General features: G+C 41.3%; 1 protein-coding gene across 1 annotated transcript in view; it reads right to left on the bottom strand.

The window, feature by feature from the left end:
• The window catches only part of LAMA4 (laminin subunit alpha 4), a 132,008-nt gene that overhangs the window by 95,170 nt on the left and 9,365 nt on the right, over window positions 1-27,473 (bottom strand). The window contains exon 2 of the mRNA XM_050949407.1: window positions 5,562-5,663. Within this exon, the coding sequence (XP_050805364.1) occupies window positions 5,562-5,663 (102 nt within the window). The remainder of the gene's footprint in view (window positions 1-5,561; window positions 5,664-27,473) is intronic.

The following is a 27,473-nucleotide window of genomic DNA, read 5'->3' as shown; positions in this document are numbered from 1 at the left end:
AAGGGCTATGCATTTATGTATATTCTTTAGATTTACTGATTCAAATATAGAGATGGGCTTGAGGTACAATGTTTGGATCCAGACCCAAACTTCCCCAAGGTTTTGATGTGTTTGTGTCCACCTACGAGGATAGGGAATATTGCCAGCCCCAAGCATTCAAAAACCAGGGGTCAGGCCCAAAGTGTCATGAGAGTGGCTTAAAAACTGTGAGACTTAATTAACAGGAAGCTCCTTCACCGTGAAGAGCAGACTGTCTATGGGCCGCATGTTTGAGAACTGCACTCCTGTGCCTCTGTATAAGGGTATGGGGGGGGAAGTGACACGCACAAAGATCTGAGTGTATGATGATCCTTCATCCCATATCAGATGAAGGAGCATGTCTGACTGGTCTATTCCTGCAATCAAAAGAGCCATATGCAGTCCACCAAGCCCTCTCATAGATATGTATTGTCTTTGTCTCCCTCATTGTTGGACAGATGAAATCCATCTGTGCAGAAGGAAAAAGATCAGTTGTAAGATGCAAGATTATTCTTTAAACCAGAAGCATCTATTAAACTGCAGACCTGTGCCAATTCCCCGTTGCTTTCTTTTATTACTTGATGGATGGATGGAGATCTATTGGCTACTCTCCAGATCTGCCTTGGCTATCATGTGGAACATATTATCCTCAAAGGCAGAGCTGCCAAATCCCTTCCAACCTTTCCAGTTAGTGTAAACCCAAACACTTAAACATACAAATCATCCAAACGACAACATGATCTATTGTTAAAGAATCCATAAGAGGGATGAATGAATCATAGTTAACTCTAGCTTCCCACCCCGTGATCATTTTGTTTTCCTAGCTCCTCTAAATGCTTTCTGCCCTAATCACCAGACACCTCAAATGCATGTGGATCAAATGTAGAAAAAAAACAACGCATTGTAATATTTCTAGCAACAAATCAGCACCCCTACAAAGCTTTATCTCCAGACTCTGCTCTTTTTGCACCATGTAGCCTAATATGATTTCTGTGTAAGGAGCTAACCCTAGACTAATGTATACTCTCCATTACTAAATACATCCTCAGAAAGGTCACGGGCAACTCACTTCAAAAATACCTTTTCTCCACACAGCCCTCCTTGCCTCTTCTTAATTTTCCCACCGCTGCTTTACTCTGCTGAAGTCATTGTCAAACTGCTCTACAGGCAGCACTGGCTGGCCTCCTCTCTTCAGTGTTGTACTACTGTGTTTCAGCATTGTGGGAGAAGCCTGGTTTGTTGAGCAGGAGCTATGAGTCTCCTCCCGAAGTCCACTCACATACTAAACCAAGAGCAAATTGCTTCTGACAAGCTGCAGTTTGACTGTTTCTGATATATTTGCTACTCAGAAAATTTCAGAGCAGATGACCTTCCATAACCGTCATAAATTCATGATCAAATATAAAGGAATTTGAAGAATGGATAGGATTCTTTCATTTTACTATCTGCTTTTGCAAATTCCAGTCTCAGTTTACAATGGAGGAGTTTCTTATGACTAGGTCAGCTCCAGGTTAAAGGGTGCTGGCGAAGGAGAGATTTATTCCCCCAAATCCCATGCAATTTAATCTGCAATAAAGCCCAATTACTTGAGCTTTATTCTGGTGAAATAAATTTCACTCTGTCTGCAGCTGCACCCTGTCCCACCATTGTCAGCTACTGTAAATTCATCCATGTAGCAACTGGTAGGTACATGTAAACCAAAACAAAGGTACAAAGCGCTGCTGTAAACTGGTCTCCTCTCTCAGTCAGAACCAAGGGGGTCACAAACAAGAAACTTCTGACATTTGTTGAGGGCAATATCCTAAAATCAGCACTGAGAGTGGGTGTCTCTTTCTCTGCTCTTGTGCAGACGCATTACCAATGCGTGTGACACAGCTGACAAATGACTTTTTTGAGATGAAGCATTATTGTGATATCTATACTGTCGTATATCATAAATGCAGTTTAGACAATGCTGAGTGCTTTCTTTTCTTCTAATTGGGTGTGTTTCTATATTAGAAATAGATTGAGCAACTGTCCGGTTTTAATTAAAGGATCAAATGATTGATCTATGCACCAGTTTTACAGTAACATATATAAAAGGAATGTTCTATAAGTAATTATTCCTTGTCCTTGGATACCTAATGAGTTTGCTGATTTATTGACTGTGCACATTTAGTTCGCTTTTAGAAACTCCACAGGATTGATTTATACTTTATAAATAAGATTGAAGGAGATTTAAAAATAGAACCTTAAAATAACATTGTCATGTTTGTAGAAATTAAAAATATTAACATTGCACTTTGGGACATCATTAATAAGGTTTTAATTTTAATTGATTTTAAATTCAGAGCTGAAGTCAATACAAATCCATTTGGTTTCTGTGCGCTGGAGACCACTATCAACAAATTGATTTTTGAGATTTGCATGGTATGGAACTCTTAAAGCATTTTTATTGAACTTGGTCCTTATAATTCATCCTTTTCTGTGCAGCTTTCTTTTACCCATTTTCACAATAGCCCAGACCAATTATTCTGTTTTTGTACATTAGTTATTATCTCCACTAGAAGACAAATAATTATGTTCTGAGATGATGTAGTAACACTTGCAGCTACCTGACAACATCATTTCTAGGTTGTCTTTCACCATTTGAAGCACAAAACTCCCAAACTTTGTACTTTTCTACATTTTTACAATTATTTGAAGGATTCTTTTTGGGGAGTTGACTTGACAAATTTAAAAACTTTTTGCTACTTTGCTGGATTTTAGTTACAGTTCAGACATTCATCTGGTAAACTTAGTCACATCAGTGACCCATTGTGATTGTACTGTGCACTTAGAATCCATCATTAATAAAACCTAAAACCACCCTCCTGCTATCACTTCTTTGAAGCAGGAAGCTAGCTGGAGCAGCGGCTCCCTTACCTGGTTATAAATGAGTGAACAAGAACAATAATAAAGGCCCAGATGTATTCACAGAATCTCTTCCTCTGTCAGCTCCTTTCAGACAGTTTTTACACTAAGCTATTTGGATGCAGAGGACTCTGATTCTGCAAACTGTTACTACGAGGTGTGATGCTTACTAACCTGAGTAGCAGTGGAGTAATTTGCCTACCAACTTGTGAGGAACAAAAACCTGCACCCACAATACCATGAGGCCCTCCCACTATGAGGATCCCAGTGGTATAAATTCCCTCTTCCTGCATTGTCTTTGTCCAGATTTCCTCCTGTGTTGCTTCAGGTTTGACAGCAGCTGTGATTAGCAGATGCTGTTAGGGCCTTGTCCATTATTTAATGGCTCTTCTTCTCCAAGTTTTCTCGCTCCCATTAACTTCCTCTGTTTTTTCCCCTCACTGTCTCTTCCTCTCTGACTCAAAATCCATTCTTCTCTCCTTCTTCTTGAAACACTCTCACTGCTCTTCTACTCCTTGACCCCATCACTCTCTTCCCTCCCTTCCTTTTTCTTCTCCCACTCCTCTAAGTCTACCAGCCTCCCCTAACTCTCCCCTTCAAACCCCCATAGCCTCACAAGTGTCAATATCCCAACGGCTCCTCAGGCCATCTCTTGTCCTGCTCTATGTTCTCCTCCCTCCTCATAAACTTTTTTTACTGTCCCTTTTTATCTAATACCTTTCCTTTCCTATTTGCTCCTCTTTTTCACCTAAACTTTCCCATTCTCCTCCTTCCCCCAAGGTCTGCTGGCTGAGCTGTACTGAAAGACGTGAAATCCTTCAGGAGTTAGTGCCTAGTATTTTTCTCTAGCAGCTGCTCAGTTCAGTGAGTCTAGTTGTCTCATTGGTTGAATAACACATGTGGGCCACAGACATATTCTTGGATTACTCTCTGCAGCATGTCAACCACTTTATCTGTTTCTTTTCTACTCTTTGCATCTGCCATGCTTTTCATAAAGAACAGCAAACAATAAAGCCATTTAATGCCTCAAGGCTTTTGTATTGTTTGCTATTTGATTATTTACTCATCTTCCTCTCCCAATCCCAGTGTCTAAAAGTCCCGTGCATGGAGGGTGTGAGTACCTATGTATACATATATCTGGCAATATCAAGGATATTTTTCATTTAATCTATATTAAAATAGTAAAACAATCAATCTTAATAGGAACAAGGCTGGTGAGTAATTACAATCTTGAACATACAACTGAGGCCAAAGACAGAATAAGTTATCCTACCTAGGTATTGAACATGCTGTAAAGATCCTCTTCCCACTAGCTTATTAATGATAAGAAACATGTCCTCTTGAATGTCACAGTATATAACTGTAAAACTTGCCAACTCGATAAAAGCTGCATTTATATTCAGTAGCAACTTTTAGGGGTGGATCTCAAAGCATTTTCCAAATATAAATTAAGGTTCACAACACCCCAGCGAAATAAGTTGGTATTATTTTCCCATTTTACAGAGAGATACATTGAGGCGGAGAGGGGTTAAGTGAATTGCCAAAAGTAGCACAGTAAGTCAGTGGCAGAGCCAGGAATAAAACCCAGAAATCCTGACTTACAAGCCCCTACACTAACTAGTAGATGTTTGCTATATTGTTTTAATACAGTACGATATAAAGTCTTCCCCTGTTCTGTTGGTATTTGGTAGTTTTACTGTTTTAATTTCCTATAATATTTATCGCTTTGATTGTCTGTTAAATGATGGCAGTTTTGCTGCTTTGGCTTTTGTTCCTAATGTGATACACTACTAATACTAACCCCAGTATTCCATATAAGCCGATAATGAGTGAGACAGAGCATATGGCAGGCTACAGTGTTACACTGGAATTCAAGCACGTTCTTTCCTCAATGTATTATTTCAAGCTCCTATCATCATTAATCAGCAGCAGGAAGCTAGGTGCTGTGAATTGTTAAGTAGAGCTGCTATAGATAACACATGTACATACATACCCGGAGGTCACACACAACCATAAGCTGTTTGTATGATATACAACACAGTACAGTGAAAGGGAGAGTTGGAATGAGCTTACATTGATATGCTTTTCTCAAAATGGATCCCAAAGCCTTTTCTGTGTTGATAAACTGATTAAAATTTTCTCTCTAGGAATCACTTAACCTTTGAGATGAAATATGATAACTCTTTAGTGGCTCACCCAAATGCTTCACATCAGTTTAGGGCAGGAAGTCAGAATATTTTGTGTTTGGAAACTACAGAGATAATTTGGGTTGGTAGAATGTAAATACTTTCATTGAAATTTGGTCAGGACCAAATTAACGATCCTAGCACCTGGAGATCTTGAATTATGACAAGTGATCATGACCTTTTAAATGTAATTCAGAAGAAAGCACCTCTGGCAATGCAGTATAACACTGTGCTGGTGTATTGGGATCCAGGACTATTGGTGATATAAGAGTCTCAGCTTTTGATTTACCAACACCACAACCTGCAGTAGCTTTCATCCAGGTGGTGACTTATCTAAGATCAAGAGGAAACTCTGCTACGGTTTTATCTTGTCAATCAAAATATAATTCATGTTTATGGTGAAATGGAAGGCATCCATGAAATGGGGGGCCACCAGAGAGGGTGAGGATGGCACACATGACTTACCACACAGATTCCAGATCCATCAAGGCACTTGTTTGCATTACCATTACAGTTACAATGGGAACAATCTCCTGAAGCAGTTTGATAAAATCCTTCTTGGCATTTCTGCAATGAAAAAAATCAAAATAAAGTATTTTCTACATATATGCATTTTAAGTTCAGGTTTGGCTAATATTCAGAGACAGGCAAGTATTGCAACAGTCAGGTTTCCTGAGAGAACATGACATAACCCCATCAGAATAGACCACACATACTCTGCTGAACTCAGATAGGATTTTACCTCCTTCTCCTTTAGTCTTTCTTTCTTGTCCTCTCCTCATTGAAAAGACAACATCCATTTCTGTTTCCCCAGGTGGTCACGTGATGAGAAACTTGCAGATTCTCGTGGTAAATGTGAGGTGCAAATGCAGAAGATAAGCTGACAGAGAATGATTGACTCTAAGGCTTTATAAAAATAGGTGTTTTTGAGGAATGTTTTGAAGGAGAGGCGGTGTCTCATTTCACACATGCAGAGCCTGATCCAAAAGTCCATTGAAGTCAATGGGAATCTTTCCATTGGCTTCATTAGGGTTTGGATCAGGCCTATAGAGAAGACAGAAATATATCTATGAAGATTAATGTTCCTCTGAACAAGAGCTAACTGACAATCATGGAGCGTGGTTTGTATGGTATTCGGCTACTCACGCCAATATCTATCGATGGAGATGACAGCATGCGCAAGCTATACTATAGTCATTCCAGAAAGTAATTCCTGAAATGACAGCACGGTTCTGGATGTGCCATATAGAGATTCTATGTTAAAGTCAAAAAAGATGTGAAGAAATTAAATGTGCTTTTGTACAGTTTGTATGCTGACTTTCCTGTAAACCCTTGAATATGTGACCATAACTGGGATACACCTATATAGGATAATTTTGACAAGTATGTTTATTGAAATTGGACATTAATACATATAACATAATTTCATAGAAAAGAAATAGTCTAGTATAGCAACGTGTTTTAAACATTAATTATAGCAATAAAATTAGATAATCAGTAAAATAAATACTAATAACAAAAAATTCTAAAATGACCTAAATAAGACTACAAAGTGCACAGGGGCTTTGAGTGGGGCGGTCACAATAGAAAGCCAACCTTGATTCAAGGGCTGAGGCCTCAGTAGGGACCCTGTTAATCCTTGTGGCAAAGAGTCCCTCTGCACCATTTGTGTGTGGTTTACGGCCATTGGGGTTGTGTTACTGTGGATCCTGTGGCCCTTCCCTTTGCTTACCTACAGCAATGTCCTAGGTGAGAATGTTCTGAAGACCTACTACCTCAGTGGTGTGTAGTGGATGCAGGGGCCCGCAGAGCCCCTATAACATTTCCAGCACAGATCTTGAAGGGTCTAGTGCTGGCTTTCTGATTAGCTGAAAGCTGTGCTACATACCACATATACTTGTATATAAACAGGAATAGGATATTTGGCCTAAATGTAAAAGAATTTTTCAGAGAGTTACTTATATAAGGATATGTAAAAAACTTTCTCTTCCCCAACCTGAAGGATTACTGTAAATATGGTAGTTCAGATGGACTGGCATCTCTCTGGAATGACAAATCCTCTTTTTCCACCTGAGGAATGGATGGACCTGAAGGACTTACTGATTTGTCTACAATTCTTGCCTGTGTCCTGGACTTAGGCAGTGCTGATGTCATCAGGTGCTGCGGTGCCTTTCTCCTGTTCACTTATGTAGCAGTGTACTTCCAGAACAGGATTACATGCCTGTACAAAAGTCTATATGGCTTATATGTAGGTCAATTACACTTTTAATTTACAGATAATATACCAATATTTATGGTAAACATAGTTAATCATAAAATCTTCACATCCTCAAAACCCAGAAATCTGTTATTTGCTTAAAAAGACAAATGCATATAAATAGTTCATTTGTGATGCTGAACCACTTTATTTGATTATGGCTGAGCAGTCCGATTAGCTGGTTTGCATCCCTTTGTTAAGAGAGACTTAAAAAAGAAGATTCAACAATATTCGCTAGCCATCCAGGATATATTAACTGTTGAGTATGGTAGAAAGGAAGATTATTTAAAAAAAAATCCCCAGAATACATTTTATTCTTCCATTGTTTGACATAGATTTAGAAGGTCTATCGCTGAGGTGATTTTCATAATCAGGAGTGTGCCCAATTTTCACTGAAGATATCATGGGGTTGGCTTTCCACTGCCTTGCAACTTCTGTACTGTATATCATTTATGATTTAGTTCATCAATGATTTAGATAATGCATAGAGAGTACACTTATAAAGTTTGCAGATGATACCAAGCTGGGAGGGGATGCAAGTGCTTTGGAGGATAGGATTATAATTCAAAATGAACTGGACAAATTGGAGAAATGGTCTGAAGTAAATAGGACGAAATTCAAAAAGGACAAATGCAAAGTACTCCACTTAGGAAGGAATAGTCAGTTGCACACATACAAAATGGGAAATGACTGCCTAGGAAGGAGTATGGCAGAAAGGGATCTGGGGGTCATAGTGGATCACAAGTTAAATATGAGTCAACAGTGTAACACTGTTGCAACAAAAGCAAACATAATTCTGGGACATATTATCAGGAATGTTGTAAGCAAAGCACAAGAAGTAATTCTTCTGCTCTACTCTGCACTGATATGGCCTCAACTGAGTACTGTGTCCAGTTCTGGGTGTCACATTTCAGAAAACATGTGGACAAATAGGAGAAAGTCCAGAGAAGAGCAACAAAAATGATTAAAGGTCTAGAAAACATGTCCTATGAGGGAAGATTGAAAAAATTGCCTTTGTTTAGTCTGGAGAAGAGAGGACTGAGGGGAGGACATGATAACAGTTTTCAAGTACATGTTGTGAAGGCCAAGACTGTAACAGGGTTAAAAAAGAATTAGATAAATTCATGGAGGATAGGCCCTTCAATGGCTATAGCCAGGATGGACAGGGATGGTGTTGCTAGAATGGGTGACAGCAGATGGATCGCTTGATGATTATCTGTTTTGTTCATTCCACCTGGGGCACCTGACATTGGCCACTGTCGAAAGACAGGACACTGGGCTCGATGGACCTTTGGTCTGACCCAGTATAGCCATTCTTATGTTCTTGTGTTCTTAAAAGGTTGTAACAAGGAGGAGAGAGAAAAATTGTTTTCTTTAACCTCTGAAGATAGGACAAGAAGAAATGGGTTTAAACTGCAGTAAGGGCGATTTAGGTTGGACAATAGGAAAAACTTCCTATCAGGGTGATTAAGCACTGGAATAAATTGCCTATGGAGGATGTGGAATCTCCGTCATTGGAGATTTTTAAGAGCAGGTTAGACAAACATCTGTCAGGGATGGTCTAGATAATATCTGGTACTGCCATAGTTGCAGGGGATTGGACTGGATGACCTCTCAAGGTCCCTTCCAGACCTATGATTTACCTCTTGTAAAGTGGTTATAAATTGCTAACAAGTGAGAAAGGCAGCATTTCACATCCACTTTGCACTGGTATAAATGACTATGCAAGGTGCAATGCAGTGCAAAATCAGACCTCATCTTTTTGGTGAACTGTGTTGACTTAGCTTAGAACTAGATTTGCTTACATAGTTCTCTCTTATTTTCCTGGGTTGCTCTGAAATAGGGATCATCTTCTGTTCCTACCTGTGCCTTACTTTCCATTGTCCTACCCATTGCTCCTCATATCCATTCCCTAAGATGATTCTCCTTGCCAATCCATTAAATGTTCTCGGTGGATAGTAAGAGACAGTAAGAGAACAACCCTTGTCTTCTATTCCCCTCTCAAGGATACTGGATGAAGTCTTTTTATTTTATCAAACTAGCTGCTTATTTTAAATTATAATGGTATCTGACATGATATTGGCAATAGGAAGGCAAGATTTAGTCCTGAAACATTAGCATAGTCCTACCCCAGAGTACTGGAGCTGGTTCTTTGGCAGAGAAGAACATAAATGGAAAACTTAGCTGCCTTTACAATTTTTATATGCACTGTTAATTTAATAGCTATGGCGGGGACAGAATCCTTCATACTATCGCTACATAGGGGTATCATAAATACTAGACATTTGTATTGCTTCTTTCAGCAGATGAAACCTAACATGGATTTGCAGAATTGGCTCACAAGAGACTAAGAATTTCAGCCGGATGATTGAACCACACACCATGGAAAGCAGACAATTAGTTTCCAAATTGAAAACAGATTCTTATTACAAAGTCTTTCTTGGCAGTAGTTCTCTCCTCTCATATAGATCTAAGGCATGTTATGTTCTCTAATGTCATTCAGTTGGTGGGAGGTCTTAACTGATAAATTAGTGCCTCTCTGTGACAAGAACTTGGGGGCAATCCAGACCAGTAAGGGGTTGTGTCACCACTTGCCCTGCAACCCTGGATGCCTCACAGTGCTTTAGTGCTCCCAGCTGGGGATGCTCAGAACCAGCCAACAGGCATGCAGGTCACATCCCGTGTACTAAACAGCTCTGGTTCAGCAGTTCTGATCCCAGCAGCCTGTCTACAGGCCCACAGCCCTACTCTGGTTTCCACCAGCCTTGGTTACAACTAGCAAAGTACACCAACAGACTCCCAGTCCTGAATTCCACCCAAACCATGTCTTCTGCAATGTCCAGCCCTCTCCCGGACAATTCAGAGAAATCATATGGTTAATTTGTTCCTCTAAGACACAAAAGTACATCTCAGCTTGTTAACTTAACTGGGGTAAATATACTGTTTCATTAAACACAGCACTGAGTTGGTTTATCGTAAAAATAAAACAAATATATGAAACAATAGGATATAGATTAAGTGATGCCAAGTAAAAGGAATAAAGTTAGAAAAGGTTACAAGCAAATAAAAATGAAAACACATCTAAATGTCTAAAACTTAATCTAGCAAATAAGAGTGCTTTGTTTAAGATGTTTTCTCACCTATATTCAGTTCTCAGAGACACTGACCCTCCCCCCCTTGAATAGTGGATCCATCTTACTCAGTTTGCAAGAGTTCTATTGCCTTGTGTCCATTTAATGATGGATGCCCAAAGATGATGTGTGTTTGCTTATATCTTCCACAGTTCAGTGACTTTGTTTCAAGAGGCAGGATGACCTCATGCTGTTCTTCTCTTCCTGAGGGCTTCCCACCCCCTTGTATGTAAATAGGGCTTCCATTGATTTAATTCCTGCATGCTTAATTTACATAGGAGACAGATAAATGACTGTCTTCTCTCCTGTCTGAAAGCAAATCTTTCTTCCTGTTTGGCCGCAGACTTTAAAACATAATATCATTAAGTATCCATATCTCCTCATAGTATAAATACATACATTTCACAATGATATTAATCACGGGCATGTCACTAGCTTTCAGAAAAGACCTCTCTATGCCCTGTTATTATAAGTAATATTGTATACAATCAGTTGATTCAATTGCTTATCACTTGAGATTTAGACCCCCTGTCTTTATAGACCGGCAAACCTTTGAAATGGATTCTTCTGAGAGCTACCCCTCAATCAAAATAAAGGTTATTTAAGCTGTGAGGAAGACGACATGGAGTCTGGTGGTGAAGGAAGTTCCATGTTCTTTATTCTCCCACTTATTGGCTGAATAGCTTTGTTTATCTAAAATGTAAAAATGGACCTTCATTATCTTCGCCTGAAGATTGGGCTGGTCAGAGGATCAACACAATTCTTTGTTTAAGGCAGACTTGTTTACCAACTCCCCCTGATGTGCCTTGTTTAAACACACATTAGTCATAATTCAAGCACATATTCATAGCTCTTAATACCTACCACATATGTACATCACACAACAATACTATTCATCAGTGAGTTATTAGTTTTCAAATGATGTCTCACAAAGCATATTCTGTACAAAGATTATTACAATCATGTGCAGGATCTGAATAAAGGGGTGCTTAGTGTCACACTGTCCAATAGCTTTCTTGCTCTTGTGGTATGCAGAATCATTGTTAGGATACAATGATGACCATGCACATTGCTGAACTGTGTATAAAATTGAGAAAGGGAGTCCTACAAGCTATTTACAACTCTCCAACAACGTTAATCATCTTTACACTTATATTAAGCACGTTTGTTGTATCTCTGCACATCATGCTGTAAACGACTACCCTACAATATTGCAACAAATACCTAGCCCCATAAATTGCCACTCTGCTGCAGTGTGCACCTTGGTCACTCAGAAATGGGCAGCTGCGGAGGTGATAGAACCAAGCTTCTCCTATTCCAAAAGTATAGTCATCTTCTATTAAACTAAAGAGAACTCTCTCGTAGCTGAATAGGGCCTATGAAAGACAGTTCAGCTGTTCTGAATCAATCCCGCAGAGGACAGTGATACACAAAGGGTTACATTTTCAAATGTACTTAAATGACTTAGGAGCCTAAGTCCCACTGACTTTCAGTGTGACTTAGGCTCCATAAGGCCTGACTGAAATCAATGGTGGTCAGGCACTGAACCGGCTTAGGCGCTCCTTTAAATCCCATTAGGCACCTATCTGCATCTTCAGGCACCTAAATACCTTCGTAAATCTGTCCCTGAGTGCCTAAGGCCCAGATCTTCAAAGATCAGTGTGAATTCAGATAATTCCTTTAAGGATCTGGGCTTCAGTCATTTTTCAAAACGAGACTTAAACTCCTAAGTCATTTTTCACCATTGTAAGTACAATGCTACTCACCATTGTAAGTACAATGGGTCTGATTCAGCTCTTGCACTGGTTTAAATCAGAAATGGAACTGCACAAATCTGAGAGGAAAATCAGATCCGGATTGTTGCCCTTGGCAGGACCGGCTCTAGGCACGAGCAAACCAAGTACGTGCTTGGGGCAGCACAATTCCAGGGGTGGCACTCCAGCCACCCCCCCCTTTTTTTTTTTTTTTGCTTTGGAGGTTGCACACTTGGAGGTTGTTTTTTTTTTGCTTGGGGCAGCAAAAAACCTAGAGCCGGCCCTGGCCCTTGGATACTGGCAATTAATCAAGCATTCTCCAAGTATTAATTATTATTATATTTTTACTGCTCCCTCCTCCACCGGTGACAATGGAACGATACATTATATACTCCAATGCATACAGCCAACATCATGTTTATAAAAAGACATGTCAGAATGTTCAGCTAATTAAGTGATCCAATTGGGCTAATGTTTGTGGGTGCATAAAATAATTGCAGAGAGGGCATAAACAGGCTTGGAACAAAGTCAATGTGGCCTCCCTGAAAAATGTTAAGTATACTCCATGAGTGATGCGAGAAGTGGGTGAGGAACATTTCCACTCACTGGCCCTTTTATGAACTTTGGAAACAGTTGGTGGGCCAGAATGTTGGGTCTGTATAACCCATTATATCTTCAGGATTATGCATTATTGGCTACTGGAGGGGATTTCTTTAGCCCAAGGGACAATATTTTTTTCCAAGTACAAGCTGAAAAATCCAATCCAATATACCTCTCTTACTAAGTCCTTTAAAATCTGTAAACCTTGTTCACGTATTTTACATTAATTTTGCACTTGGTTTTTATTATGACATTTCTCAAAACTAGCTGTAATGCTGCAATATTAGCTCTTCCTGCTGTAGATTGCTATAGAATATGCTGACAGTGGCATTGGAGTTACTTTCTTTCCCCTGCTTTGTTGTATCCCCCTTTGTTGGTGTGGGTGTGGGATTGGGCTAGCGATAGAAGAGAATATACAGTGGTTCTGTTTTCACATGCACTCATGTAACTACACTGAAATCAGTGCAGTTACTCTGATCTATACCTGTGTAACTGAGAGCAGAATCAGGGCCACATTCCCTTTTCTGAAGCCTCAGTAGCAGTAGTGACGTCATGGCACGGTACATAGGTTTGCTGTGAACATGCCTCTTCTAATTTGTTTCTTTTAAGTGGGAGAGAGATGTAGGTAATTGCTCAGAGTGTTCCAGGTAAGTCTGTGATCAGGTGGCATTTTCCTGAGCTGGTTTTTAGTATATCTCCCTGAAGCAGGTCCCTCTTGTCAACAGAATGTCATATAGAGGCAGATAGTGCCTCTTTCTATTAGCTCTTTCTATTTATTATTTGTATTCAGGTAGTGCATAGGGGCCCCAATAATGGATTGGGGCCTCCTTGTGCTAGGTGCTGTACAAACACAGAACAAAAAGAAGATAACATCTCCAAAAAGCTTACAATCCAAATAAAAGATGAGCCACAACAGAGGATGCAACAAATAGAATAGTGAGCTAAGGTCACAGCCTGCCAGCTGCGTAGTCAGTGCTGGGTTGTATGTAGCTCTTAGACTGAGGAGTACCTGTCAAACAATCCTGGTGTCACTTTGCAGCTTGGGAGTAGGCTGAAGGATTTCTTCCTCCCAGCCCTGAAGAAGCTACTCAGCATACAGCATGGATGTTCAGGCACCAGACTGAAGATTAGGCTCTAGAGAATTATCTACTAGATTCTTACTTCCAAGTGCAATCGAAGGATCACTTTAATTACTGTGTCATATATGGAGGAACAGCTTTTGAGTTCATTAAAACCAGGGCTTTATTTGGCTGCAAGCATCTTAAATGTATATGGGACTATAAAAAAAATTCTGTCCTGGGTCCTAAATCTCACAGTTCTGTATGGCGTGGTGATTTTGTTACAAATGTTTTGTAGGCAAAATGCATAGACACTTCAGTTTCTTGCAATAAATACAAATTTTAAATCACATTGGAATTATTCCTTAATATGCTATCTTTGTTTTGGAAAGAACTATCAAGATGTCTACATTCCTTAGTGAGTAACCACACAGTGTTATTTGGTGACCCCTTTTCTGCTTCTCTTCTTCCCCTCCTTTGTTGGTCTATGATCCTCTCTCTGGGTGGGAATGTCCATTCACAACTGGCCCTGAGCAGTTCTTAACTTGTACTGAGAGAGACGATGGGGCTCAAGCAATGATTTAATATTAAATTTTAAACTTGTTATGACTTTGAATGTGCAGTTACCAAAGACAATAATACTGCCGTACATTCCGTTGTACAGTGTTTTTTTGAAAGAGTAGCCTACTGTACATACTAGTGTTAGATGTTTAGAATCACATATTTTACTAGGGCTGTAACCAGAGCAGGGACAGTGGGGACAGCAGGGCAGCCACCAAGGGCACAAAGCCGGTGGGAGGGGCCAGAAAAATAGGATGAACAAAAAAAACCTGGTAGGGATTAGAGCTTTACCAGGCCACCCTTACTTCTGCGTTGCTGCTGGTAGTGGCACTGCCTTCAGGGCTGGATGTCCAGCCAGCAGCCACTGCTCTCTGGCTGCTCAGCTCTGAAGGCAGCGCTGCTGCCAAAGTGGGTGGCCTGGCATGGTAACGGGACCCATGGGATCCCAGTCCCACTGCAGGGCTCTACCACCTACTATTTTTTTCAATCCTCCCATTTTTCCACACATAACCCGGCTTTGTGCCCTGCGTGGCTGCCCTACTTGTCCCACCCTGATTATGGCCCTGATGGATACAACTGTGCTGAGAATTTTAAGTAAAACACTTTTCAGAGCAAAAAAATAGAGATTTTTTTACTTTCATAACTGATGCGGCAAGCGGCAAGGTGCCAGGGCTATGAACTGCCAAACCTACAGATACCGAGTCTCACCCTCGGCAAGCCCTGGCAGAAATTAAGCATGGACCCTGACTAAGAGGCAGTGTGTGGCTGCACTACCCAGGAGCAGTGTAGGGACTGCATTGTGACACCGAAGGTCACAGTTTGGTCCTTGCTTCTCCCTTTGCTCCAGTTGAGAAGTAAACTGTGCCAACTTCATACCAGGCATGGATTCCTTTTCTCTCAGTACCAGCTTCATTGTTGTTTGGGTGCCCAAGGTCTGCCTGTTGCCAGCCTGTTCCGTGCCTGGGAGGGTGAGTAGCTGCCGCATTGAGGCTGCTCTCATCTCATGCTGTGACTTGCAATATTGATAGCTTATGCAGTGAGGGAAGAGTTACCTTATGCCCTCTTATTCTCCTACATAGTGCACAGGGCAAGCCAGGATCTTGCTGTCTAATATTAGAATGTAAATTTTGAGCTGTTCAGGGCAGATACTGAATCTTGTTTCTGTGACATTCTTAGCACACTTTTGGGATCTGAAAATCATTACTGATCATCATTATTATTTTCTCAAGAATCTTCAGCATAAGCACAGGACTATACCTCTCCAAAAATGCTTGTAAAAATCAAATCACATTAAGAATTGCAGACCACTGGCAGCAAAAATATAAATTTCTGCAAGGTGTAGATTTATCAGTGCTTCCGTATTTTGAGCAGTCCTAGAAGCGGAGTATAAAACTGTAAAGAACTTGGTGCATGTGTGACTCATATTACTTACAGTGGGAAGTTTGCATGCATTGAGGAGATAATATAGCCTCAAGTAACAAATATGCCTTTATAGAGTTTTGATGCATATTTGATTATTTGTGTTTTCATCTTCATTATCTGACCATCTGTATTATGGGTGGTACAGCATCTGCAGGACCCCAAAATGTTTCCCCACTCCCATCCCTAAGAAAAGGGCTTCTAGTTGAGAGGTGGGATGTTAGAACCCAGAGGAGCTCACTCAGGGGCTCAAGGGAAGAAGGCAGAGCAGCTATTCCTAATTTTTAAGGAGCATATAAAGCATAATCTAGTGGAGAATGGCATCATAAGAACTAATGGAAGTTAGAGCCAGGCAAATTCAAATTAGAAAGGCACAGGTTTTTTTTGTTTTGTTTTGTTTTTTAACAATGAGGCTGATTAACCACTGGAACAAACTACCAAAGCAGGTGGTGGACTCTCCATTTCCTGATGACTCCCTATCAAAACTGGCTGTCTTTCTGGAAGATATGCTTTCATCACACACATGCCATTGTGCCCAGTACAGGAGTAACTAGATGAAATAATATGACCTGTGTTACAGAAGAGGTCAGACTAGATCAACCAGTGTGATGTTTTGCAGAGGGTAACTCTCTACTCCCTGAAGAGGTTTTCAAAAAACATATGTACTTTGCTTGGTTTGTTTTTGTTGTGAGCCTTGTTTGGAGTTAGCAGCCCAAAGATCTGAGGCCCTTTTGATTATGGTTTACTTTGTTTTGGCTCTCTTAAAATAAATAAGCTGACCTCTGTCCCAAAAGCAGGATTTTTCATTCTACAGTGTCCTGTTTTTTTGTGAGGAAGACTTTGGACTAGGGCTCTGTCAGGCTATCATTTACACTCTGTACATAACCTGCTGCCACAGAGGTGCCACCTGGCATCTACATTTTCTTCAGTGCTGAGAAAGACAGTCAGAAATTCCCTACAATTCACTGGATGCTTATTTTAAACTAAGCAAGTTACTTCAAAGGAGATAGAGCCATATTTTCAAAAAAGCTAGATTTCTAGATCTCATTAAACATGATCCAGTTTTTCAAAAGTTTTCAAACCCCAGCAAACCCCCCCCCCCATTGTGACATATGTGGCTAGGTTTTCAAACAAACTATACTACACTTAGCAAATACTGCTTTCCCTGCAGCATGCTTGAATATCTCTTACTATGGAAATAAATCCTCCTCAGCCAAGGGTTAGGGATTTTTTGGCAAATATTAGCCAGTAACTGAACTTTGTCTAAAACTAGAAATCTCAGGAAGAGTTAAAAAATGCTTCCTGCACCTTTGTTATTTCGAAAATCATCTCACTGTTACAAGTAAATCAGCTCAAGTTAAGTGGAACATTTACAAGCAGATTAGTGAATAAAGTCATAATAAGCAACTAGTCGTAATACTTTGCACTTTCATGTGAGCTCCTCAGAGCTCTTTGCAATCTACAATGAATTAAGCCCCAAAGGTGCCTGTGAGAATAGGGACATTGTCTCATTTTACAGATGGAGAGACTGAGGTACATAGGGTTTATTTCTCCCATGGAGTAACCCTCATTGGCTTAGTACCCTGTGATGGGAGAATTGCAGCCAGAATGTTTGAAAGGCTTGCCCACTATAAAGTGATGCTGATTACAGTGTAAATGTCTCCAGAGGTGGTCACATAGCAAATCCATGGTCAAGTGGGGAACAGACCCCAACTCCCAGTACAGCCTGCTGGCTCCCAGGCCTGTGCTTTAACCTAAAAGACCATCATTTTGTTCCTTTTCTAGTAACTTATATATTTTATCAAACTGGAATAACCCTTCTGTGCTATGTTGCCTTTTTTTTTTTTGCGTGAATAAATAAAGTGCTTATTTGTCCTCATCTAACACGGCGTCCTAGCAATCTACCCTTGGACATCTGGTGGGCACAAAACTTTCAGCTTGTCACAGTAGGAAAGTATTAACTAACAAAGCATTCACTTTAACATCAGACAGATAGGAGACTCTCAGCCTGTTAATTTCTCTCAACCGAGAGAATACAGGCTACGCCCTCCCCTACCCACACATCCTAACTCCTGTTTGGTGGTATAAGTAGCATCCCACAACTTTCAGACATAGATTTTACAGCGTAGGCTCCTGGTCACAGACTCATGGACACCCATTTTCCTGCTCCCTGTGAGTGAAGTAACAGCCCTTTCAAATTCCCCAGCAGTTTGCCCAGTTCAAAGACATATTTTTTCACATGCACAAAGATTTAGTTCTTCTCAGGAGTGATGGGAAACATTCTGCAAACAGCAGGCGCTGTAATAACACTATGCCCCACAGTTCTGACCTCCTATGTCCTGTGACCTGAATGAGACACCCTTACTTGGTGCTGAAAAATAAAATCTGACAGATGTAGAGAACACATTGTGTTCAACTGGTTTATAGCTCAGACACAAGCTGCAAGTGTGGCAAGTGAATAGAGCAGGGGACAAGGTTTCAGCAGTCCTAAATATAGCTATAGCACTTGCTGTGTGACTTTGGGCAAGTTACTGAATCATTTAGGTGATATTCTGGTTTTGGGGGGGGGTATAGTTGTAATGTCTGACATATGGTGCTCAAAGGCATTCTGCCTTCATGGGGGTTGGGGGCCGGGGGAAGGAAGAAACGGCCACCTCAAAGGTAGGTGTGTGTGTGTGCGCAGGAGCGGAGTAGGTTTTGGGCACTAGCAGGTATTCAGAGCCGTTATTATAATTTCAGCTAGTTGGTAGCTCGCTCTTGGTTCAAGAAACATGGACATGCTAGCTCATCTCCCATGCTCTTAGTCTCCCATCTTGAGCAATCACATTTGCCTGGTTCTTCTTGCACATGCTGGCTAGGAAAAGTAGGCAAAAAGGCTCTCTGTACAGTGTTTCCATTCTAAAGGGCTCCTGCAGAGACAGTCAGAATGTAGCTTTCCATATGTGATTCAGTTTACCAAACTGTATAATGGCGATTTATTATATTTTTAATGCATGCTATGATTTGCTCCTAGGAAACTACATTAATTGCATGTGTGAAAGTCTTGAGCACTGCACCATACTGAGCAGGGCACAGAGTACAGCACAGATTTAGAACCACACACACATTATTCTAGACATCTTTTTACATCAAAAGTGCACTGTTGCTGAGGGACTGATTAATAAATCAACAAATCTTTTCTGGAATGAACTAGATGAGTGGAGAGTAAGACAAATGCAATTTTTGGCTATCTCTAGAGCAGGAGGTCTCAAACTTCATTGCACTGCAACCCCCTTTTGACAACAAAAATTACTACATGACCCCAGGATGGGGGACCAAAGCCTGAGCCAAAGCTCAAGTCCTGGGGTGGAGGGGCAAAGCTAAAGCCCAAGAGGCCAAAGCCAAAGCCCAAGGGCTTCAGCCCCAGCAGGAGGCCTGTCACCTGACTGAAACCATGACTGAAACCCTCGGGCTTTGGCCCCAGGCAGTGGGGCTTGGGCTTTGGCTCTGGCCCTTGACCCCAGCAAGTCTAAGCCAGCTCTGGCAACCCCATTAAAATGGAGTCGCAACCTACTTTGGAGTCCCGACCCACAGTTTGAGAACCGCTGCCCTAGAGAACAGCGGACATGGAGGTAAGCAGACATTTTAACGGGAGTCTTAGTAACCTATTCAGGTGTGTGTCAGCAGGTGTTGTGTCTTTGGTGTCTGGGCTATTTGGGGCTATGCTAGGTGACTGTGCAAGACTGGTTTGCAAACATTGCCAAGAAGTAGAAATAGGAGCTAATAAATCACTGAACCCTGCATCAAGTGTTACCCACCTCGTCCTTGAAGAGCTTTGCTCACTCACATCTCACTATTATTACATGTATGAGCATTAGACTTTTCACATAATACCTAAGAATGCTATTTCCTCAATCAACTAACACCAGACTTGTAGCGGTTATGAGTGTACAACAACCATCATTTGGGAGACAGGCTTGAGGCTCAAAACTTTGAACCACTGAGATCACAAATGACTGTGTTTAAATTTTTTGTGCCTCCCATGCTCCCAAGACAGGTGGTGCCACTCCATCTTGCCAAAAATGGACACTTTCCATGATCACATTAAGTTTATGTCTGGTCCAGAGAGGGTAAAGGGTCTGATCATCATGGATACCAAATCTGTGTGATGTGTCCAATTTGGGTTCAAATTTGTCTAAGAAGTGTATCTCCATTTTGTTCTTTTGGAGTTAAACTATATATAGAATGAATCCTTACACCCTTTACATATAAGCACATGATAACTGTTATTGTGTTTTGCTGGGTTCATTAATTTTCTTTGTGATATGATGTCTGCTAATCTTTCATTATCTAGTCTGTGCACTTGTGATATCAATTGCAGCTAATTTAATTTGTTTGTGCATTGTGTCTTCTAGGTTTCATTTTCCAAAAGTTAGAATGACTTTAAGTTTGCTAAAGAAAGAGAGAAACTTCAATAATAGACTAGGGACCAATTCAGTCCTAGATTTCCCCAAAAGCTTGGTGATTAAGTGGGGGAATAATGGTAATGTTGTGGAGTAAGTGTTGTTATAGGCAGTTTGTTATGACAGGCCCATTTACGTATGGTGAGCCATTAAGTGAATCTGCATTTCCTCAGGGTTCTATTTGTGGACCTCAAGCTAGTTTATATTTATAGGTTACCTTTCGATCCTGTCTGTATTACATGTCTCTCTCGTTGATGACTGGGCTTGAATATCATTTAACTTTCTTAATCTGAATGCCGACAAGATGACATGGTTGCTGATTGGCCCACTTCAGGGGAGGCCTCTGTATTTCTCCTGGGTAGTTTCTATTTATGGCTGTCCTGCTTTACCGGTGTTTGGACATTATGCTCATTGGTTGTTGATCTCCTACTGCCCCTCTCCAACTTCCACAGTCCTGCTGCTGCAGCATCACTCTCCTTGCTCACTGGATTCCTCTCCATCCATCCTACTGTTCTCTCTGCTCTTTCCTTTCCCCCTTTCCCATCTCTCCTTTTCACTTTGGTCCTACTAACTCATCCGTTTCATGATATTCCCTTCATCTCTATCCCATTAATTCCCTGCACAAAAACAAATGGTATTAATTTTAAAATTAACATAACAAGCAGTTTCAAGATACTCACTGAACAATTGATTAAACTCATTAACTTGTGCTTGCAAACTTGCACCATACTCTCCCTACATACTCCCGTCTGTTTGCCTTACCATGTTGGGGCAGGTCCTCATCTAGGGCCCCGTTCTGTACGTATAAATATGGATGAGATGAATAATTTTATGTACGCAGGTAGTCCCATTGAGTTTAGTGGGATTAATCATGTTCATAAAATGCATTAGTGTTGCAGGTTTGAGACCTTACTTTGTAAGTTTTGGGGGGGATTAAGACAATACTTTTTATGTCTCAAGTATCTACCATACCCTGAGCACTAAATATTTAATAACTAAAATGGGTCAAATTATTTTGTCCTTAATCAAGCAAATATTAAGAACTACAGAAATTGGCCCATTGGTTATATCTTCAGCCCCAAGTCATCCTTTGTGCTTTGTATAAACTAAACACACACTTTATTGAGGTAGTGTTGCCTAGTGGCTAGAGCATTAGACTCACTCAGGAGATCTGATTCTATTCTCGGCTCTGCTACTTGTCTCCTGGGTGACCTTAGGCAAGTCACTTAACCTCTCTGTGCCTCAATTTCCCTGTCGGTAAAGTGTGGAAAAAATATTGACCTTCTTGGTAAAGCAGTTTGAGATCAAAGCATTGAGCATATAAGAGGTAGGTACTAGTTATTATAGTTTTATGCCCATAGCTCTTTACTATCTCTGGAATATCTCACCCTTCAAGAAACAGATCATATTTAGGAGCCAGTGAGGAATTTTCCTGCTATTATGCAGTATGTGGAATTGGCACATATATTATATGGAGTTTTCTATTCCCCTGAATGAACAACTACTCATCTTTGATCCAGTCTGGTACATTCTATAGACTCAAGCCTTCTAGCAGAACTTCCATTGGCTCCAGTGGGAGTCCTCCAGCAAAGAGTCCTCACAAGATTAGTTCCCTTTTTTCCGTGTAACCGATGTAACTGAAGGATGTAACCAATGTCCTGACCCAATACCAAGATTTTAATCCATGATATCATAACTTTCCGTTTGGGACTTCTTTAATTCAGCAGTAATCACAGTTCTGACTAGTTCTCTCCAATGTCTACAGCTAGTACAAAACTTGGCAGCTAAACTGTTCACCAGATCCAGGACCTCGAATCAGCTGAATCCTATGCTGAAAGCACCTCACTGGCTTTCAATTAGAATAGCAGATCAACTAAGATTCTTTTGCTCATTTACACAGCATTGCTTGACCTTGCCCACCTTATTTCAAAGTTCCCTTCTCTTCATACTGTCTAAGGAATAAATCGGACTATAGAAATTGAGGGTCTTTTAAGAGTGACCTCCAACCTTTTTGTTATCCAAGCTTGACAGGCCTATGAATCTACCTCAGGTTTAGTTAAGGAAAATATATAGAGAAAGAATTAAGCAAACACTTAACATTTAGGTCTTAAGTATTTCACTTGAAAACGCGGGACTGGGATTGGGGTTTCTCTTTTTTTTAATGTTTTGGACCAAATTCTGCTTTCTTCATTGCATAGGCAGCCATGGTCTAGGAAGTGAGGGAAATTAGGATATGGACAAACTCATTCTACACAGAAATCAATGCAGAGAGCAGGTAGCCATGAACTTCAGTTGAAGTATCAGACATTTTGTATTTTATTTTAGTTCAATACAACATTTTAAAGGACTTATTTTTTCCCTTGATAAAACAAACAAGGACTGGGAATTTTAAAAGAAGAATAATAATCTGTCCCCCACCTATGCCTCTCAGAACAAGTGTTGTGCTGAGACCCTTTCTGCTTACCTGCCTACCTTCTTCAGCACATGCCTCGTCCCAGCCCTGGTCTCTAGGATGAAGGATTTTGTGACGGACGTTTCAATGAAACATTGCAACTCTAACCAGTTTTTAAGATCTCCTTCCTTCACTTTGATGGCTCTTTTATTGATTTTCAGACTGCGTTTAATTTAAGTATAATTTCAGTTAAAGAAGAAATTAATGGGATCCAAGTTAGAAAGTACACCTCTACCCCGATATAACGCTGTCCTCAGGAGCCAAAAAATATTACCGCGATATAGGTGAAACTGTGTTATATCGAACTTGCTTTGATCCACCAGAGTGCGCAGTCCCGCCCAACCGCTGCTTTACCACGTTATATCCAAATTCGTGTTATATCAGGTGGCATTATATCGGGGTAGAGGTGTAGTAGTATTTTCAGGCTCCCTCTGGAACTGATTCTGCAGTCCCAGTAAAATGAAATTTCCATGGGAGTTATCTCTCTCTGGGTACTGCAATATTAGATCCTGAGGGTATATCTAAACTCAGAAAAGCCACCCACGGCAATGAGTCTCTGAGCCCAAGTCAACTAATTTGGGCTCGTCGGGCTTGTGCTACAAGGCAAAAAATGGCAGTGTAGCAGGGTGGACCCCTGCTCCTGCCCTGAAGGGGTTAAAAAGAGCCCTGGGAAGGGGCTGTGGCTGGAGAAAGCGGCCTTTAGGCTGGGGCAAGAAGCCTGGGCTGATTGGGGAAAGTAGGCTCAGCTGTGGCCATGCTCCAATCAGGCCCATCTGGCCCCTATAAGAGGCTGTGAGCCAGATGCCAAGACAGGCTCTCTCTAGCTATAAAGGGAGATGTGCCTGGCTGTAGGGAGCTGGACATAAGGTACCTGAGTGAAGCAGGGCTGGGGAAAGGCAGAGGAGCTGGGGAGATTTGCCTGGAAAGCCCCAGGCTGTGGCCTAGCATTGGGCTAACAGGTACTGGGGGTTGCAGAGGGCAGCCCAGGGGTAGGCAAAAGCAGCAGGTCCAAACCCAACCTTGCCAGTGATGAGTAGGCTGATACTGCAGTCTGCCCCAGGGTGTGGGGCTAGACAATGACTGGCAGTAGACATATACTGAGGCAAGGTGGGGCTAGAGGGTGGGGGTTCCCCAGGGAGGGGAGACCCTGACAGAAAAGGGTTACCCAGGGGGGCAGCACCTCATGTAAAAGGGCACTGGGTCCAGGGAGGGACACAGGAGCCAGAGGACAGGTGGATCACTGGCCTGCAGAGGGTGCTCTGGAGCTGGAACTGAGCTAATTCCCAGAAGTCACCAGCAGGAGGCGCCATAGGGGTGAGTCTGCCTGTCTACAGGCAGTGTAGATGTTTCCATGTGGGATGGAGCCTGGGCTCTGAGACCTCCCTCCCTTCCCTACTGTCAAAGTCCAGGCTCCAGCCCAAGCAGGAACATTTACACTGCTATTTTTAGCCCCATAGTGCAAGCCCCAGTTAGCTGACCTGGTCTCTGAGACTTGATGCATTTTTTTTTCAGTGTAGACATTCCCTTAGAAAGCCAGCAACATCCCAGCGTGTTGGCTACAATATAACATCAAAATAACTGCAAAAAGCAATGTGAAGGGCCAGAATCTGCACGGCAGTGTTACTTATTTACACCACGGTGACCAACAGTAGACACTTGCTTTCAGTGTTTTCATTTCTTCTTTGTTGGCTTCAGCTAAATTAATTTGAGTTTCCAAGCCTTACAAACCTGGTGAATTAAAAACAATCAAGCTTGCTTCCCCATTTCCTCTAGGCTCTATTTATAATTTCTATCAGCCTTCATTACCTTCTCTTCTACATTCTTTGAACTAGAAAGGTCACATTCTAACTGATTACTGAAGAAATTAATTCTGTATTGACATCATAGCTAGACAGTTAAGTAGCCTTGGTAATAAGACAGTACTACTGCTAGAGAGTAGTCAGTGTGATAAAAGCCACTTTGTTTTAGCCTTCATTTTGGTAAATGTTGGTGAACTGAAATTATATGTAAATGTATTATGTGGGAATTGGTTTATTTTTAAAAATGTAAACATTTCTGGGAATGACACATTTCCCAGATTTTAGTGTCCAAACCATTATTGATGGTATGTTTTAGTTAAAAACATATACTGTATCTCATTACATTACTGAACAGTCTCCCTGCATTTTGATCTTTTTCTCTGCTCCATTTATGCTGCAAATTAGGAGCGAACAAAAAGTTTGTAGTGTTTTTTTTTTTTTTGTCCACAAGACTAGTAATCTTTTCTTATTCCTTTATCTTGGCAGGTATCTCAATTCAAATGACATTTAATTAGACTGTAAACTAAAGCAATTACACTAATTACATAAATAGCAAATTACATACATATTGTGTGTTACTTAATTTGCAGAGGTAAACTCACGTTTTTTGCCAGCTAAATATTCATCTTGCTAAAGAGAAATCACTGTCACTGCATGGTTTTTTTTTTTAAACTGAATTTTAATCTAAGGTACACAAATGGAAATTGAAGGTCCCCCTAATTAATTTGCTGTGGCACTCAAGCAAAGATGGCCAATATTGGGTTTCAACTTGAGCAGTATTAAGTACCCATTTGAAAGGTTAAACACAAACCCACAGCATTCATCCTTCTACAGTATTGGAGAGATGAGGTCTTTTCTCTGTGAAAATAATGCTAAGAATCTATACTGAAGATTCATTAGAAGTAAACTGCAACTTTTTTGCTTAGCTCAGCAATCTGAACGTTCACAAATAAAGGAGCACTTTCATTGACTCCAGCAATGTAAAATCCCTTAATCAGAGATAAAGAAAAACCACCTCCACCAAAGCCTTCATTCTACTTTAAGTAGTGGGACTGATCCTTGGACCTACTGAAGTCAATGGAAGTTTTTTTGTTGATTCCAATGCAGGAGAGTGCTCATAACCATAACATAGGTGTTTGAGAGCTCCATTGTCTACCTACTGTTGCCAAATGGAAAGCTTTTTGTATCACATAAAGGGCCCCAACTCATCATGCTCTGCAGAGTTTAAGCTTTTTTTTGGGCGGGGGTGTTAAAACAAATTTCTATCCCTTATGTTTGTGCAGAAAACTCAGTCTGCCTGACGCACTAGACAGATAATGTCACCGTTGCTCAGAGATTGCCAAGAGTAAAGTTAACAAGACTATGATCAGTTTTACTGCTGCTATTCAGGATCCTATGAGGAAGTGGGAAAAAGACAATAACTATCTCAATTTCTCTGTTACTTAACAGAGTTATGAGTCACAGCAGAGGCTGGGAGGGAGTAAGGCTATTCACACATGAATAAAACAGATGGGGTTTTCTCCATTCACTGCCATGGCACCTCCTTGTGGCTCAAGTGGGGATTAGCTCACCACAGGTTTGGTGCCTCTCTTATGGTTTCTCAGCCTCTGGTCCTAGTCTCTTACTCTATGGCCTCTCTCATGCTCCACAAGCTGTAGCAGCTTCTTTTTGTAGTTTGGCCCTTTGGTCAGGTCACTGTAGTTTCCTGCCATTCATGGTATCCAAGTCTGTCTAAACAAACTGCCTCAGGAAGTCTTCAAAGACCACTGCTCCATCTGTAACACTTCCCCAGTGGCTGGTAGACCCAGGCCCACCCTCTACAGTGGGTGCCAGCCTAGGGACCTGACAATCAGTAGCTAAGGTCCATGCACCCTTCCTGCTGTTTTCTCTAGGCTTCTTCCTACTCCTTTCTCTCAACTCTGAGCATGACTGCTAACTCTCTGCCTGCCTTCCTGGGGGCAATGTCAGCTGTCCCAGGCTCTGCAGACCTGGGTTCTAGTCCCATGATTCATGGACTGGGGTAGATAAGTGTTTGGCTACCTAGTTCACAAGCAGGGCTTGAGCCAGTAAGCTAACTCCGCACCAAACAGCAGTAGGTTTGGGGGGAGGGGCACTCGAGAAGGGGCAGATCCCTGTTCAAATCCCTTCTCCTCAGCAGGACTTGAACTAGGACTCTCCTGCATCTCAGGTCTGTACCCTGAGCACTGGGCTAAAGGTTATAAGGGAGGACATTGTTCTGCCCACTCCCCAGTGGTTTTGTGGAGTTAAGTGGCCTCTGAGAATGCCTACTGGCTCAGGACCCACATGCGACTTAGGTGGCACTTACATTCATGAATTACTCTGGGGTTTAGCCTGGAGATAGTTGCTTGGATGCCTAGAGAGAGGCAGCAGTGCACATGTCCAGAGGCAGAAACATAGGCACAGAGGGAACTTTTACTGCAACTATGTAGGTGCTAAGCAAGTTTAGGTCGGCTTACAGGGTTAGCTGGCAGCTGAGTGGGAGTTTTGTGGATTGTAATGGGGCCTAAAAACAAGACTAAAGTATCTAAGTCCCTTTGTGGATCTGGGCTTCTGGGCGTCAGCTCCTTATTCGTAAATGGGGACAATAGCACTTCCTTACCTGATGTGACATTGTGAGAATAAATAAAGATTGCAAAGTGCTCAGATACTAAAACAACAGGGGACATACAAGTACCTTGGGTAGCTAGAACAATGGAAGCCCTGCACAATATCCAGAGACAGGACCATGATAAGAAGTCCAGCGGCACCCTTACCTTTCTCAGTAGCTAGGATCTAGCTGGTGCCTCCTCTGCTTACCACCTTCTCTATCAGCTATTGACTACTAGGTTCAGCTTCTAGCTACTGTGAGAATTGCACAGTCATACTGGGGCTTTTGGCAATTGG

This window comes from Gopherus flavomarginatus, chromosome 4 (assembly GCF_025201925.1).
Source record: "Gopherus flavomarginatus isolate rGopFla2 chromosome 4, rGopFla2.mat.asm, whole genome shotgun sequence".
Lineage (NCBI taxonomy): Eukaryota > Metazoa > Chordata > Testudines > Testudinidae > Gopherus > Gopherus flavomarginatus.
The sequence above is the reverse complement of the archived record's forward strand: the minus strand, read 5'-3'. Positions and strand labels throughout refer to the sequence as shown.